Source organism: Oncorhynchus keta, unplaced genomic scaffold (genome assembly GCF_023373465.1).
Source record: "Oncorhynchus keta strain PuntledgeMale-10-30-2019 unplaced genomic scaffold, Oket_V2 Un_scaffold_14044_pilon_pilon, whole genome shotgun sequence".
NCBI classification, from domain to species: domain Eukaryota; kingdom Metazoa; phylum Chordata; class Actinopteri; order Salmoniformes; family Salmonidae; genus Oncorhynchus; species Oncorhynchus keta.
Window position 1 is genome coordinate 290526 of NW_026290781.1, and position 16100 is coordinate 306625.

At 46.1% G+C, this 16100-nt stretch overlaps 1 protein-coding gene across 20 annotated transcripts in view; it reads left to right on the plus strand.

Annotated features, from left to right (window-relative positions):
* The window catches only part of LOC118382146 (disks large homolog 4-like), a 161767-nt gene that overhangs the window by 115449 nt on the left and 30218 nt on the right, over positions 1-16100 (plus strand). For all 20 annotated transcript variants that reach the window (XM_052513768.1, XM_052513769.1, XM_052513770.1 and 17 more), the window contains one exon: positions 2471-2594. In XM_052513768.1, the coding sequence (XP_052369728.1) occupies positions 2471-2594 (124 nt within the window). The remainder of the gene's footprint in view (positions 1-2470; positions 2595-16100) is intronic.

A 16100-nucleotide genomic window follows, 5' to 3' on the forward strand; every position in this document is an offset into this window, starting at 1 on the left:
CTGGTACAGAGTCAATGTGGAGGCTAGTCAATGTGGAGGCTATATACAGGGGGTACTGGTACAGAGTCAATGTGGAGGCTAGTCAATGTGGAGGCTATATACAGGGGGTACTGGTACAGAGTCAATGTGGAGGCTAGTCAATGTGGAGGCTATATACAGGGGGTACTGGTACAGAGTCAATGTGGAGGCTATATACAGGGGGTACCGGTACAGAGTCAATGTGGAGGCTATATACAGGGGGTACTGGTACAGAGTCAATGTGGAGGGTATATACAGGGGGTACCGGTACAGAGTCAATGTGGAGGCTATATACAGGGGGTACCGGTACAGAGTCAATGTGGAGGCTATATACAGGGGGTACTGGTACAGAGTCAAAAACTATGTAAAACTACAAAGGAACAAACAAAACAGGTGTATACCTGGAGGAGCAGAGAGAGATTGGTGAAGCAGCCGTTTAAATACCCTGAGCCCAGGTGACTCCAATCACTAAGGACCCTCCTCTGCCTGCAGGAGGAACCGCCCCCTGCACTGCAGAGGAGGAGCTATGACAGTTGTCAGACTCCTCCCATCACTAAGGACCCTCCTCTGCCTGCAGGAGGATCCGCCCCCTGTACTGCAGAGGAGGAGCTATGACAGTTGTCAGACTCCTCCCATCACTAAGGACCCTCCTCTGCCTGCAGGAGGATCCGCCCCCTGCACTGCAGAGGAGGAGCTATGACAGTTGTCAGACTCCTCCCATCACTAAGGACCCTCCTCTGCCTGCAGGAGGAACCGCCCCCTGCACTGCAGAGGAGGAGCTATGACAGTTGTCAGACTCCTCCCATCACTAAGGACCCTCCTCTGCCTGCAGGAGGAACCGCCCCCTGCACTGCAGAGGAGGAGCTATGACAGTTGTCAGACTCCTCCCATCACTAAGGACCCTCCTCTGCCTGCAGGAGGAACCGCCCCTGCACTGCAGAGGAGGAGCTATGACAGTTGTCAGACTCCTCCCATCACTAAGGACCCTCCTCTGCCTGCAGGAGGATCCGCCCCCCTGCACTGCAGAGGAGGAGCTATGACAGTTGTCAGACTCCTCCCATCACTAAGGACCCTCCTCTGCCTGCAGGAGGACCCGCCCCCCTGCACTGCAGAGGAGGAGCTATGACAGTTGTCAGACTCCTCCCATCACTAAGGACCCTCCTCTGCCTGCAGGAGGATCCGCCCCCTGCACTGCAGAGGAGGAGCTATGACAGTTGTCAGACTCCTCCCATCACTAAGGACCCTCCTCTGCCTGCAGGAGGATCCGCCCCCTGCACTGCAGAGGAGGAGCTATGACAGTTGTCAGACTCCTCCCATCACTAAGGACCCTCCTCTGCCTGCAGGAGGATCCGCCCCCTGCACTGCAGAGGAGGAGCTATGACAGTTGTCAGACTCCTCCCATCACTAAGGACCCTCCTCTGCCTGCAGGAGGAACCGCCCCCTGCACTGCAGAGGAGGAGCTATGACAGTTGTCAGACTCCTCCCATCACTAAGGTACCCTCTCCCACTGCAGAGGAGGAGCTATGACAGTTGTCAGACTCCTCCCATCACTAAGGACCCTCCTCTGCCTGCAGGAGGATCCGCCCCCCTGCACTGCAGAGGAGGAGCTATGACAGTTGTCAGACTCCTCCCATCACTAAGGACCCTCCTCTGCCTGCAGGAGGATCCGCCCCCCTGTACTGCAGAGGAGGAGCTATCTCCTAAGGTACCCTCTCCCACTGCAGAGGAGGGGCCGTGACACTATGGATAGATAATAAACAGAGAGTACCAGCGGTGTAAAGGGGGGTGTTAATGTAAATAGTCTGGGTGGCCAATTGATTAGCTGTTCAGGAGTCTTAAAGCTTGGGGGTAAAAACTGTTTAGAAGCCTCTTGGACCAAGACTTGGCGTTCCAGTACCGCTTGCCGTGTGGTAGTAGAGAGAACAGTCTATGACTGGGGTAGCTGGAGTCTTTGACAATTTGTTGGTCCTTCCTCTGACACCGCCTAGTATAGAGGTCCTGGATGGCAGGCAGCTTAGCCCCAGTGATGTACTGGGCCGTACGTACCACCCTCTATAGGGCCTTCCTCTGACACCGCCTGGTATAGAGGTCCTGGATGGCAGGCAGCTTAGCCCCAGTGATGTACTGGGCCGTACGTACCACCCTCTATAGGGCCTTCCTCTGACACCGCCTGGTATAGAGGTCCTGGATGGCAGGAAGCTTGGCCCCAGTGATGTACTGGGCCGTACCCTCTGTAGAACCTTTTGAGGATCTGAGGACCCATGCCACATCTTTTCAGTCTCCAGAGGGAGAATAGGCTTTGTCGTGCCCTCTTCACGACTGTCTTGGTGTGTTTGGACCATGACAGTTTGTTGGTGATGTGGAAACGCCAAGGAACTTGAAGCTGAGCAGTGTTGTAATGTACCGGGGTCCAGCTCTACATATTCAACCTCATCTCTCCCTGTCTCTCCAGCGTACATGGACCCAGACGTGGGCCCTAACTACCTAGATTACCCACAATCCTCTCTGCCGCCGCCCTCGCCACGACGCTACTCACCCATACCGCACGGCATGATGGGAGAAGACGACATCCCCAGGTCAGAACACACAGACACACACAAAAATGTCAATGCAACTCATATCATATCATGTCCGTCAAACCAGACATCAGATCATTACCTCAGGTTGGGATGTATAATGTCTGTTTAATGTCTGGTTCTATCTGTATGGAGAAATGTCTGTTTAATGTCTGGTTCTATCTGTATGGAGAAATATCTGTAGAGAGACCAGGCTGAGATTAAATGAAATGAAATGACTGTTTAATGTCTGGTTCTATCTGTATGGAGAAATGTCTGTTTAATGTCTGGTTCTATCTGTATGGAGAAATGTCTGTTTAATGTCTGGTTCTATCTGTATGGAGAAATGTCTGTTTAATGTCTGGTTCTATCTGTATGGAGAAATGTCTGTTTAATGTCTGGTTCTATCTGTATGGAGAAATGTCTGTTTAATGTCTGGGTCTATCTGTATGGAGAAATGTCTGTTTAATGTCTGGTTCTATCTGTATGGAGAAATGACTGTTTAATGTCTGGTTCTATCTGTATGGGGACATATTGGGCTGAGTGACCAGGCTGAGCGTTACAGTAGATCTGTAGTAGAGAGACCAGGCTGAGTGTTACAGTAGATTATATCTGTAGTAGAGAGACCAGGCTGAGTGTTACAGTAGATATGTAGTAGAGAGACCAGGCTGAGTGTTGCAGTAGATATGTAGTAGAGAGACCAGGCTGAGTGTTACAGTAGATATGTAGTAGAGAGACCAGGCTGAGTGTTACAGTAGATCTGTAGTAGAGAGACCAGGCTGAGTGTTACAGTAGATATGTAGTAGAGAGACCAGGCTGAGTGTTGCAGTAGATATGTAGTAGAGAGACCAGGCTGAGTGTTGCAGTAGATATGTAGTAGAGAGACCAGGCTGAGTGTTGCAGTAGATATGTAGTAGAGAGACCAGGCTGAGTGTTACAGTAGATCTGTAGTAGAGAGACCAGGCTGAGTGTTGCAGTAGATTATATCTGTAGTAGAGAGACCAGGCTGAGTGTTACAGTAGATCTGTAGTAGAGAGACCAGGCTGAGTGTTACAGTAGATATGTAGTAGAGAGACCAGGCTGAGTGTTACAGTAGATCTGTAGTAGAGAGACCAGACTGAGCGTTATAGTAGATCTGTAGTAGAGAGACCAGGCTGAGTGTTGCAGTAGATATGTAGTAGAGTGACCAGGCTGAGTGTTACAGTAGATTATATCTGTAGTAGAGAGACCAGGCTGAGTGTTACAGTAGATCTGTAGTAGAGAGACCAGGCTGAGTGTTACAGTAGATATGTAGTAGAGAGACCAGGCTGAGTGTTACAGTAGATCTGTAGTAGAGAGACCAGGCTGAGTGTTACAGTAGATCTGTAGTAGAGAGACCAGGCTGAGTGTTGCAGTAGATATGTAGTAGAGAGACCAGGCTGAGCGTTACAGTAGATATGTAGTAGAGAGACCAGGCTGAGTGTTACAGTAGATATGTAGTAGAGAGACCAGGCTGAGTGTTACAGTAGATCTGTAGTAGAGAGACCAGGCTGAGTGTTACAGTAGATCTGTAGTAGAGAGACCAGGCTGAGTGTTACAGTAGATATGTAGTAGAGAGACCAGGCTGAGTGTTGCAGTAGATATGTAGTAGAGAGACCAGGCTGAGTGTTACAGTAGATATGTAGTAGAGAGACCAGGCTGAGTGTTACAGTAGATATGTAGTAGAGAGACCAGGCTGAGTGTTACAGTAGATCTGTAGTAGAGAGACCAGGCTGAGTGTTACAGTAGATATGTAGTAGAGAGACCAGGCTGAGTGTTACAGGAAATCTGTAGTAGAGAGACCAGGCTGAGTGTTACAGTAGATATGTAGTAGAGAGACCAGGCTGAGTGTTACAGTAGATCTGTAGTAGAGAGACCAGGCTGAGTGTTACAGTAGATCTGTAGTAGAGAGACCAGGCTGAGTGTTACAGTAGATATGTAGTAGAGAGACCAGGCTGAGTGTTACAGGAAATCTGTAGTAGAGAGACCAGGCTGAGTGTTGCAGTAGATATGTAGTAGAGAGACCAGGCTGAGTGTTACAGTAGATCTGTAGTAGAAAGACCAGGCTGAGTGTTACAGTAGATATGTAGTAGAGAGACCAGGCTGAGTGTTACAGTAGATATGTAGTAGAGAGACCAGGCTGAGTGTTACAGTAGATCTGTAGTAGAGAGACCAGGCTGAGTGTTACAGTAGATCTGTAGTAGAGAGACCAGGCTGAGTGTTACAGTAGATATGTAGTAGAGAGACCAGGCTGAGTGTTACAGTAGATCTGTAGTAGAGAGACCAGGCTGAGTGTTACAGTAGATTATATCTGTAGTAGAGAGACCAGGCTGAGTGTTACAGTAGATCTGTAGTAGAGAGACCAGGCTGAGCGTTACAGTAGATCTGTAGTAGAGAGACCAGGCTGAGTGTTACAGTAGATATGTAGTAGAGAGACCAGGCTGAGTGTTACAGTATATCTGTAGTAGAGAGACCAGGCTGAGTGTTACAGTAGATCTGTAGTAGAGAGACCAGGCTGAGCGTTACAGTAGATCTGTAGTAGAGAGACCAGGCTGAGTGTTACAGTAGATCTGTAGTAGAGAGACCAGGCTGAGTGTTACAGTAGATCTGTAGTAGAGAGACCAGGCTGAGTGTTACAGTAGATCTGTAGTAGAGAGACCAGGCTGAGTGTTACAGTAGATATGTAGTAGAGAGACCAGGCTGAGTGTTGCAGTAGATCTGTAGTAGAGAGACCAGGCTGAGTGTTACAGTAGATATGTAGTAGAGAGACCAGGCTGAGTGTTACAGTAGATATGTAGTAGAGAGACCAGGCTGAGTGTTACAGTAGATTATATCTGTAGTAGAGAGACCAGGCTGAGTGTTACAGTAGATCTGTAGTAGTGACCAGGCTGAGTGTTACAGTATATTATATCTGTAGTAGAGAGACCAGGCTGAGTGTTTCAGTAGATTATATCTGTAGTAGAGTGACCAGACTGAGTGTTACAGTAGATCTGTAGTAGAGAGACCAGGCTGAGTGTTACAGTAGATATGTAGTAGAGAGACCAGGCTGAGTGTTACAGTAGATATGTAGTAGAGAGACCAGGCTGAGTGTTACAGTAGATCTGTAGTAGAGAGACCAGGCTGAGTGTTACAGTAGATCTGTAGTAGAGAGACCAGGCTGAGTGTTACAGTAGATATGTAGTAGAGAGACCAGGCTGAGTGTTACAGGAAATCTGTAGTAGAGAGACCAGGCTGAGTGTTACAGTAGATATGTAGTAGAGAGACCAGGCTGAGTGTTACAGTAGATCTGTAGTAGAGAGACCAGGCTGAGTGTTACAGTAGATATGTAGTAGAGAGACCAGGCTGAGTGTTACAGTAGATATGTAGTAGAGAGACCAGGCTGAGTGTTACAGTAGATCTGTAGTAGAGAGACCAGGCTGAGTGTTACAGTAGATCTGTAGTAGAGAGACCAGGCTGAGTGTTACAGTAGATATGTAGTAGAGAGACCAGGCTGAGTGTTACAGTAGATCTGTAGTAGAGAGACCAGGCTGAGTGTTACAGTAGATTATATCTGTAGTAGAGAGACCAGGCTGAGTGTTACAGTAGATCTGTAGTAGAGAGACCAGGCTGAGCGTTACAGTAGATCTGTAGTAGAGAGACCAGGCTGAGTGTTACAGTAGATATGTAGTAGAGAGACCAGGCTGAGTGTTACAGTAGATCTGTAGTAGAGAGACCAGGCTGAGTGTTACAGTAGATATGTAGTAGAGAGACCAGGCTGAGTGTTACAGTAGATCTGTAGTAGAGAGACCAGGCTGAGTGTTACAGTAGATATGTAGTAGAGAGACCAGGCTGAGTGTTACAGTAGATATGTAGTAGAGAGACCAGGCTGAGTGTTACAGTAGATTATATCTGTAGTAGAGAGACCAGGCTGAGTGTTACAGTAGATCTGTAGTAGTGACCAGGCTGAGTGTTACAGTATATTATATCTGTAGTAGAGAGACCAGGCTGAGTGTTTCAGTAGATTATATCTGTAGTAGAGTGACCAGACTGAGTGTTACAGTAGATCTGTAGTAGAGAGACCAGGCTGAGTGTTACAGTAGATATGTAGTAGAGAGACCAGGCTGAGTGTTACAGTAGATCTGTAGTAGAGAGACCAGGCTGAGTGTTACAGTAGATCTGTAGTAGAGAGACCAGGCTGAGTGTTACAGTAGATATGTAGTAGAGAGACCAGGCTGAGTGTTACAGTAGATCTGTAGTAGAGAGACCAGACTGAGCGTTATAGTAGATCTGTAGTAGAGAGACCAGGCTGAGTGTTGCAGTAGATATGTAGTAGAGTGACCAGGCTGAGTGTTACAGTAGATTATATCTGTAGTAGAGAGACCAGGCTGAGTGTTACAGTAGATCTGTAGTAGAGAGACCAGGCTGAGTGTTACAGTAGATATGTAGTAGAGAGACCAGGCTGAGTGTTACAGTAGATCTGTAGTATAGAGACCAGGCTGAGTGTTACAGTAGATCTGTAGTAGAGAGACCAGGCTGAGTGTTGCAGTAGATATGTAGTAGAGAGACCAGGCTGAGCGTTACAGTAGATATGTAGTAGAGAGACCAGGCTGAGTGTTACAGTAGATATGTAGTAGAGAGAACAGGCTGAGTGTTACAGTAGATCTGTAGTAGAGAGACCAGGCTGAGTGTTACAGTAGATATGTAGTAGAGAGACCAGGCTGAGTGTTACAGTAGATATGTAGTAGAGAGACCAGGCTGAGTGTTACAGTAGATCTGTAGTAGAGAGACCAGGCTGAGTGTTACAGTAGATATGTAGTAGAGAGACCAGGCTGAGTGTTACAGTAGATCTGTAGTAGAGAGACCAGGCTGAGTGTTACAGTAGATTATATCTGTAGTAGAGAGACCAGGCTGAGTATTACAGTAGATATGTAGTAGAGAGACCAGGCTGAGTGTTACAGTAGATATGTAGTAGAGAGACCAGGCTGAGTGTTACAGTAGATCTGTAGTAGAGAGACCAGGCTGAGTGTTACAGTAGATATGTAGTAGAGAGACCAGGCTGAGTGTTACAGTAGATCTGTAGTAGAGAGACCAGGCTGAGTGTTACAGTAGATATGTAGTAGAGAGACCGGGCTGAGTGTTACAGTAGATCTGTAGTAGAGTGACCAGGCTGAGTGTTACAGTAGATCTGTAGTAGAGAGACCAGGCTGAGTGTTACAGTAGATCTGTAGTAGAGAGACCAGGCTGAGTGTTACAGTAGATCTGTAGTAGAGAGACCAGGCTGAGTGTTACAGTAGATCTGTAGTAGAGAGACCAGGCTGAGTGTTACAGTAGATATGTAGTAGAGAGACCAGGCTGAGTGTTACAGTAGATCTGTAGTAGAGAGACCAGACTGAGCGTTACAGTAGATCTGTAGTAGAGAGACCAGGCTGAGTGTTACAGTAGATATGTAGTAGAGAGACCAGGCTGAGCGTTACAGTAGATCTGTAGTAGAGAGACCAGGCTGAGTGTTACAGTAGATCTGTAGTAGAGAGACCAGGCTGAGTGTTACAGTAGATATGTAGTAGAGAGACCAGGCTGAGTGTTACAGTAGATCTGTAGTAGAGAGACCAGGCTGAGCGTTACAGTAGATCTGTAGTAGAGAGACCAGGCTGAGTGTTACAGTAGATCTGTAGTAGAGAGACCAGGCTGAGTGTTACAGTAGATCTGTAGTAGAGAGACCAGGCTGAGTGTTGCAGTAGATCTGTAGTAGAGAGACCAGGCTGAGTGTTACAGTAGATCTGTAGTAGAGAGACCAGACTGAGCGTTACAGTAGATCTGTAGTAGAGAGACCAGGCTGAGTGTTACAGTAGATATGTAGTAGAGAGACCAGGCTGAGTGTTACAGTAGATTATATCTGTAGTAGAGAGACCAGGCTGAGTGTTGCAGTAGATCTGTAGTAGAGAGACCAGGCTGAGTGTTACAGTAGATCTGTAGTAGAGAGACCAGGCTGAGTGTTACAGTAGATATGTAGTAGAGAGACCAGGCTGAGTGTTACAGTAGATCTGTAGTAGAGAGACCAGGCTGAGTGTTGCAGTAGATATGTAGTAGAGAGACCAGGCTGAGCGTTACAGTAGATATGTAGTAGAGAGACCAGGCTGAGTGTTACAGTAGATATGTAGTAGAGAGACCAGGCTGAGTGTTACAGTAGATCTGTAGTAGAGAGACCAGGCTGAGTGTTACAGTAGATATGTAGTAGAGAGACCAGGCTGAGTGTTACAGTAGATATGTAGTAGAGAGACCAGGCTGAGTGTTACAGTAGATCTGTAGTAGAGAGACCAGGCTGAGTGTTACAGTAGATATGTAGTAGAGAGACCAGGCTGAGTGTTACAGTAGATCTGTAGTAGAGAGACCAGGCTGAGTGTTACAGTAGATTATATCTGTAGTAGAGAGACCAGGCTGAGTATTACAGTAGATATGTAGTAGAGAGACCAGGCTGAGTGTTACAGTAGATATGTAGTAGAGAGACCAGGCTGAGTGTTACAGTAGATCTGTAGTAGAGAGACCAGGCTGAGTGTTACAGTAGATATGTAGTAGAGAGACCAGGCTGAGTGTTACAGTAGATCTGTAGTAGAGAGACCAGGCTGAGTGTTACAGTAGATATGTAGTAGAGAGACCGGGCTGAGTGTTACAGTAGATCTGTAGTAGAGACCAGGCTGAGTGTTACAGTAGATCTGTAGTAGAGAGACCAGGCTGAGTGTTACAGTAGATCTGTAGTAGAGACCAGGCTGAGTGTTACAGTAGATCTGTAGTAGAGAGACCAGGCTGAGTGTTACAGTAGATCTGTAGTAGAGAGACCAGGCTGAGTGTTACAGTAGATATGTAGTAGAGAGACCAGGCTGAGTGTTACAGTAGATCTGTAGTAGAGAGACCAGACTGAGTGTTACAGTAGATCTGTAGTAGAGAGACCAGGCTGAGTGTTACAGTAGATATGTAGTAGAGAGACCAGGCTGCTGAGACCAGGCTGAGTGTTACAGTAGATCTGTAGTAGAGAGACCAGGCTGAGTGTTACAGTAGATCTGTAGTAGAGAGACCAGGCTGAGTGTTACAGTAGATATGTAGTAGAGAGACCAGGCTGAGTGTTACAGTAGATCTGTAGTAGAGAGACCAGACTGAGCGTTACAGTAGATCTGTAGTAGAGAGACCAGGCTGAGTGTTACAGTAGATCTAGTAGAGAGACCAGGCTGAGTGTTACAGTAGATCTGTAGTAGAGAGACCAGACTGAGCGTTACAGTAGATCTGTAGTAGAGAGACCAGGCTGAGTGTTACAGTAGATATGTAGTAGAGAGACCAGGCTGAGTGTTACAGTAGATTATATCTGTAGTAGAGAGACCAGGCTGAGTGTTGCAGTAGATCTGTAGTAGAGAGACCAGGCTGAGTGTTACAGTAGATCTGTAGTAGAGAGACCAGGCTGAGTGTTACAGTAGATATGTAGTAGAGAGACCAGGCTGAGTGTTACAGTAGATCTGTAGTAGAGAGACCAGGCTGAGTGTTACAGTAGATATGTAGTAGAGAGACCAGGCTGAGTGTTACAGTAGATATGTAGTAGAGAGACCAGGCTGAGTGTTACAGTAGATATGTAGTAGAGAGACCAGGCTGAGTGTTACAGTAGATCTGTAGTAGAGAGACCAGGCTGAGTGTTACAGTAGATCTGTAGTAGAGAGACCAGGCTGAGTGTTACAGTAGATCTGTAGTAGAGAGACCAGGCTGAGTGTTACAGTAGATCTGTAGTAGAGAGACCAGGCTGAGTGTTACAGTAGATCTGTAGTAGAGAGACCAGGCTGAGTGTTACAGTAGATATGTAGTAGAGAGACCAGGCTGAGTGTTACAGTAGATATGTAGTAGAGAGACCAGGCTGAGTGTTACAGTAGATCTGTAGTAGAGAGACCAGGCTGAGTGTTACAGTAGATATGTAGTAGAGAGACCAGGCTGAGTGTTACAGTAGATCTGTAGTAGAGAGACCAGGCTGAGTGTTACAGTAGATCTGTAGTAGAGAGACCAGGCTGAGTGTTACAGTAGATCTGTAGTAGAGAGACCAGGCTGAGTGTTACAGTAGATATGTAGTAGAGAGACCAGGCTGAGTGTTACAGTAGATCTGTAGTAGAGAGACCAGGCTGAGTGTTACAGTAGATCTGTAGTAGAGAGACCAGGCTGAGTGTTACAGTAGATCTGTAGTAGAGAGACCAGGCTGAGTGTTACAGTAGATCTGTAGTAGAGAGACCAGGCTGAGTGTTACAGTAGATATGTAGTAGAGAGACCAGGCTGAGTGTTACAGTAGATCTGTAGTAGAGAGACCAGGCTGAGTGTTACAGTAGATATGTAGTAGAGAGACCAGGCTGAGTGTTACAGTAGATCTGTAGTAGAGAGACCAGGCTGAGTGTTACAGTAGATATGTAGTAGAGAGACCAGGCTGAGTGTTACAGTAGATATGTAGTAGAGAGACCAGGCTGAGTGTTACAGTAGATTATATCTGTAGTAGAGAGACCAGGCTGAGTGTTACAGTAGATCTGTAGTAGTGACCAGGCTGAGTGTTACAGTATATTATATCTGTAGTAGAGAGACCAGGCTGAGTGTTTCAGTAGATTATATCTGTAGTAGAGTGACCAGACTGAGTGTTACAGTAGATCTGTAGTAGAGAGACCAGGCTGAGTGTTACAGTAGATATGTAGTAGAGAGACCAGGCTGAGTGTTACAGTAGATATGTAGTAGAGAGACCAGGCTGAGTGTTACAGTAGATCTGTAGTAGAGAGACCAGGCTGAGTGTTACAGTAGATCTGTAGTAGAGAGACCAGGCTGAGTGTTACAGTAGATATGTAGTAGAGAGACCAGGCTGAGTGTTACAGGAAATCTGTAGTAGAGAGACCAGGCTGAGTGTTGCAGTAGATATGTAGTAGAGAGACCAGGCTGAGTGTTACAGTAGATCTGTAGTAGAGAGACCAGGCTGAGTGTTACAGTAGATATGTAGTAGAGAGACCAGGCTGAGTGTTACAGTAGATATGTAGTAGAGAGACCAGGCTGAGTGTTACAGTAGATCTGTAGTAGAGAGACCAGGCTGAGTGTTACAGTAGATCTGTAGTAGAGAGACCAGGCTGAGTGTTACAGTAGATATGTAGTAGAGAGACCAGGCTGAGTGTTACAGTAGATCTGTAGTAGAGAGACCAGGCTGAGTGTTACAGTAGATTATATCTGTAGTAGAGAGACCAGGCTGAGTGTTACAGTAGATCTGTAGTAGAGAGACCAGGCTGAGCGTTACAGTAGATCTGTAGTAGAGAGACCAGGCTGAGTGTTACAGTAGATATGTAGTAGAGAGACCAGGCTGAGTGTTACAGTAGATCTGTAGTAGAGAGACCAGGCTGAGTGTTACAGTAGATATGTAGTAGAGAGACCAGGCTGAGTGTTACAGTAGATCTGTAGTAGAGAGACCAGGCTGAGTGTTACAGTAGATATGTAGTAGAGAGACCAGGCTGAGTGTTACAGTAGATATGTAGTAGAGAGACCAGGCTGAGTGTTACAGTAGATTATATCTGTAGTAGAGAGACCAGGCTGAGTGTTACAGTAGATCTGTAGTAGTGACCAGGCTGAGTGTTACAGTATATTATATCTGTAGTAGAGAGACCAGGCTGAGTGTTTCAGTAGATTATATCTGTAGTAGAGTGACCAGACTGAGTGTTACAGTAGATCTGTAGTAGAGAGACCAGGCTGAGTGTTACAGTAGATATGTAGTAGAGAGACCAGGCTGAGTGTTACAGTAGATCTGTAGTAGAGAGACCAGGCTGAGTGTTACAGTAGATCTGTAGTAGAGAGACCAGGCTGAGTGTTACAGTAGATATGTAGTAGAGAGACCAGGCTGAGTGTTACAGTAGATCTGTAGTAGAGAGACCAGACTGAGCGTTATAGTAGATCTGTAGTAGAGAGACCAGGCTGAGTGTTGCAGTAGATATGTAGTAGAGTGACCAGGCTGAGTGTTACAGTAGATTATATCTGTAGTAGAGAGACCAGGCTGAGTGTTACAGTAGATCTGTAGTAGAGAGACCAGGCTGAGTGTTACAGTAGATATGTAGTAGAGAGACCAGGCTGAGTGTTACAGTAGATCTGTAGTATAGAGACCAGGCTGAGTGTTACAGTAGATCTGTAGTAGAGAGACCAGGCTGAGTGTTGCAGTAGATATGTAGTAGAGAGACCAGGCTGAGCGTTACAGTAGATATGTAGTAGAGAGACCAGGCTGAGTGTTACAGTAGATATGTAGTAGAGAGACCAGGCTGAGTGTTACAGTAGATCTGTAGTAGAGAGACCAGGCTGAGTGTTACAGTAGATATGTAGTAGAGAGACCAGGCTGAGTGTTACAGTAGATATGTAGTAGAGAGACCAGGCTGAGTGTTACAGTAGATCTGTAGTAGAGAGACCAGGCTGAGTGTTACAGTAGATATGTAGTAGAGAGACCAGGCTGAGTGTTACAGTAGATCTGTAGTAGAGAGACCAGGCTGAGTGTTACAGTAGATTATATCTGTAGTAGAGAGACCAGGCTGAGTATTACAGTAGATATGTAGTAGAGAGACCAGGCTGAGTGTTACAGTAGATATGTAGTAGAGAGACCAGGCTGAGTGTTACAGTAGATCTGTAGTAGAGAGACCAGGCTGAGTGTTACAGTAGATATGTAGTAGAGAGACCAGGCTGAGTGTTACAGTAGATCTGTAGTAGAGAGACCAGGCTGAGTGTTACAGTAGATATGTAGTAGAGAGACCGGGCTGAGTGTTACAGTAGATCTGTAGTAGAGTGACCAGGCTGAGTGTTACAGTAGATATGTAGTAGAGAGACCAGGCTGAGTGTTACAGTAGATCTGTAGTAGAGAGACCAGGCTGAGTGTTACAGTAGATCTGTAGTAGAGAGACCAGGCTGAGTGTTACAGTAGATCTGTAGTAGAGAGACCAGGCTGAGTGTTACAGTAGATATGTAGGAGAGAGACCAGGCTGAGTGTTACAGTAGATCTGTAGTAGAGAGACCAGACTGAGCGTTACAGTAGATCTGTAGTAGAGAGACCAGGCTGAGTGTTACAGTAGATCTGTAGTAGAGAGACCAGGCTGAGTGTTACAGTAGATCTGTAGTAGAGAGACCAGGCTGAGTGTTACAGTAGATCTGTAGTAGAGAGACCAGGCTGAGTGTTACAGTAGATATGTAGTAGAGAGACCAGGCTGAGTGTTACAGTAGATCTGTAGTAGAGAGACCAGACTGAGCGTTACAGTAGATCTGTAGTAGAGAGACCAGGCTGAGTGTTACAGTAGATCTGTAGTAGAGAGACCAGGCTGAGTGTTACAGTAGATCTGTAGTAGAGAGACCAGGCTGAGTGTTACAGTAGATCTGTAGTAGAGAGACCAGGCTGAGTGTTACAGTAGATCTGTAGTAGAGAGACCAGGCTGAGTGTTACAGTAGATATGTAGTAGAGAGACCAGGCTGAGTGTTACAGTAGATCTGTAGTAGAGAGACCAGGCTGAGTGTTACAGTAGATCTGTAGTAGAGAGACCAGGCTGAGTGTTACAGTAGATATGTAGTAGAGAGACCAGGCTGAGTGTTACAGTAGATCTGTAGTAGAGAGACCAGACTGAGCGTTACAGTAGATATGTAGTAGAGAGACCAGGCTGAGTGTTACAGTAGATCTGTAGTAGAGAGACCAGGCTGAGTGTTACAGTAGATCTGTAGTAGAGAGACCAGACTGAGCGTTACAGTAGATCTGTAGTAGAGAGACCAGGCTGAGTGTTACAGTAGATATGTAGTAGAGAGACCAGGCTGAGTGTTACAGTAGATTATATCTGTAGTAGAGAGACCAGGCTGAGTGTTGCAGTAGATCTGTAGTAGAGAGACCAGGCTGAGTGTTACAGTAGATCTGTAGTAGAGAGACCAGGCTGAGTGTTACAGTAGATATGTAGTAGAGAGACCAGGCTGAGTGTTACAGTAGATCTGTAGTAGAGAGACCAGGCTGAGTGTTACAGTAGATATGTAGTAGAGAGACCAGGCTGAGTGTTACAGTAGATATGTAGTAGAGAGACCAGGCTGAGTGTTACAGTAGAGTGTTACAGTAGATATGTAGTAGAGAGACCAGGCTGAGTGTTACAGTAGATCTGTAGTAGAGAGACCAGGCTGAGTGTTACAGTAGATCTGTAGTAGAGAGACCAGGCTGAGTGTTACAGTAGATCTGTAGTAGAGACCAGGCTGAGTGTTACAGTAGATCTGTAGTAGAGAGACCAGGCTGAGTGTTACAGTAGATCTGTAGTAGAGAGACCAGGCTGAGTGTTACAGTAGATATGTAGTAGAGAGACCAGGCTGAGTGTTACAGTAGATATGTAGTAAAGAGACCAGGCTGAGTGTTACAGTAGATATGTAGTAGAGAGACCAGGCTGAGTGTTACAGTAGATATGTAGTAAAGAGACCAGGCTGAGTGTTACAGTAGATCTGTAGTAGAGAGACCAGGCTGAGTGTTACAGTAGATATGTAGTAGAGAGACCAGGCTGAGTGTTACAGTAGATCTGTAGTAGAGAGACCAGGCTGAGTGTTACAGTAGATATGTAGTAGAGAGACCAGGCTGAGTGTTACAGTAGATATGTAGTAGAGAGACCAGGCTGAGTGTTACAGTAGATATGTAGTAGAGAGACCAGGCTGAGTGTTACAGTAGATCTGTAGTAGAGAGACCAGGCTGAGTGTTACAGTAGATCTGTAGTAGAGAGACCAGGCTGAGTGTTACAGTAGATATGTAGTAGAGAGACCAGGCTGAGTGTTACAGTAGATATGTAGTAGAGAGACCAGGCTGAGTGTTACAGTAGATCTGTAGTAGAGAGACCAGGCTGAGTGTTACAGTAGATCTGTAGTAGAGAGACCAGACTGAGTGTTACAGTAGATATGTAGTAGAGAGACCAGGCTGAGTGTTACAGTAGATCTGTAGTAGAGAGACCAGGCTGAGTGTTACAGTAGATTTGTAGTAGAGAGACCAGACTGAGTGTTACAGTAGATCTGTAGTAGAGAGACCAGGCTGAGTGTTACAGTAGATATGTAGTAGTGACCAGGCTGAGTGTTACAGTAGATCTGTAGTAGAGAGACCAGGCTGAGTGTTACAGTAGATATGTAGTAGAGAGACCAGGCTGAGTGTTACAGTAGATCTGTAGTAGAGAGACCAGGCTGAGTGTTACAGTAGATCTGTAGTAGAGAGACCAGGCTGAGTGTTACAGTAGATCTGTAGTAGAGAGACCAGGCTGAGTGTTACAGTAGATCTGTAGTAGAGAGACCAGGCTGAGTGTTACAGTAGATCTGTAGTAGAGAGACCAGGCTGAGTGTTACAGTAGATCTGTAGTAGAGAGACCAGGCTGCTGAGACCAGGCTGAGTGTTACAGTAGATCTGTAGTAGAGAGACCAGGCTGCTGAGACCAGGCTGAGTGTTACAGTAGATCTGTAGTAGAGAGACCAGGCTGAGTGTTACAGTAGATCTGTAGTAGAGAGGGTTAGGGTGAT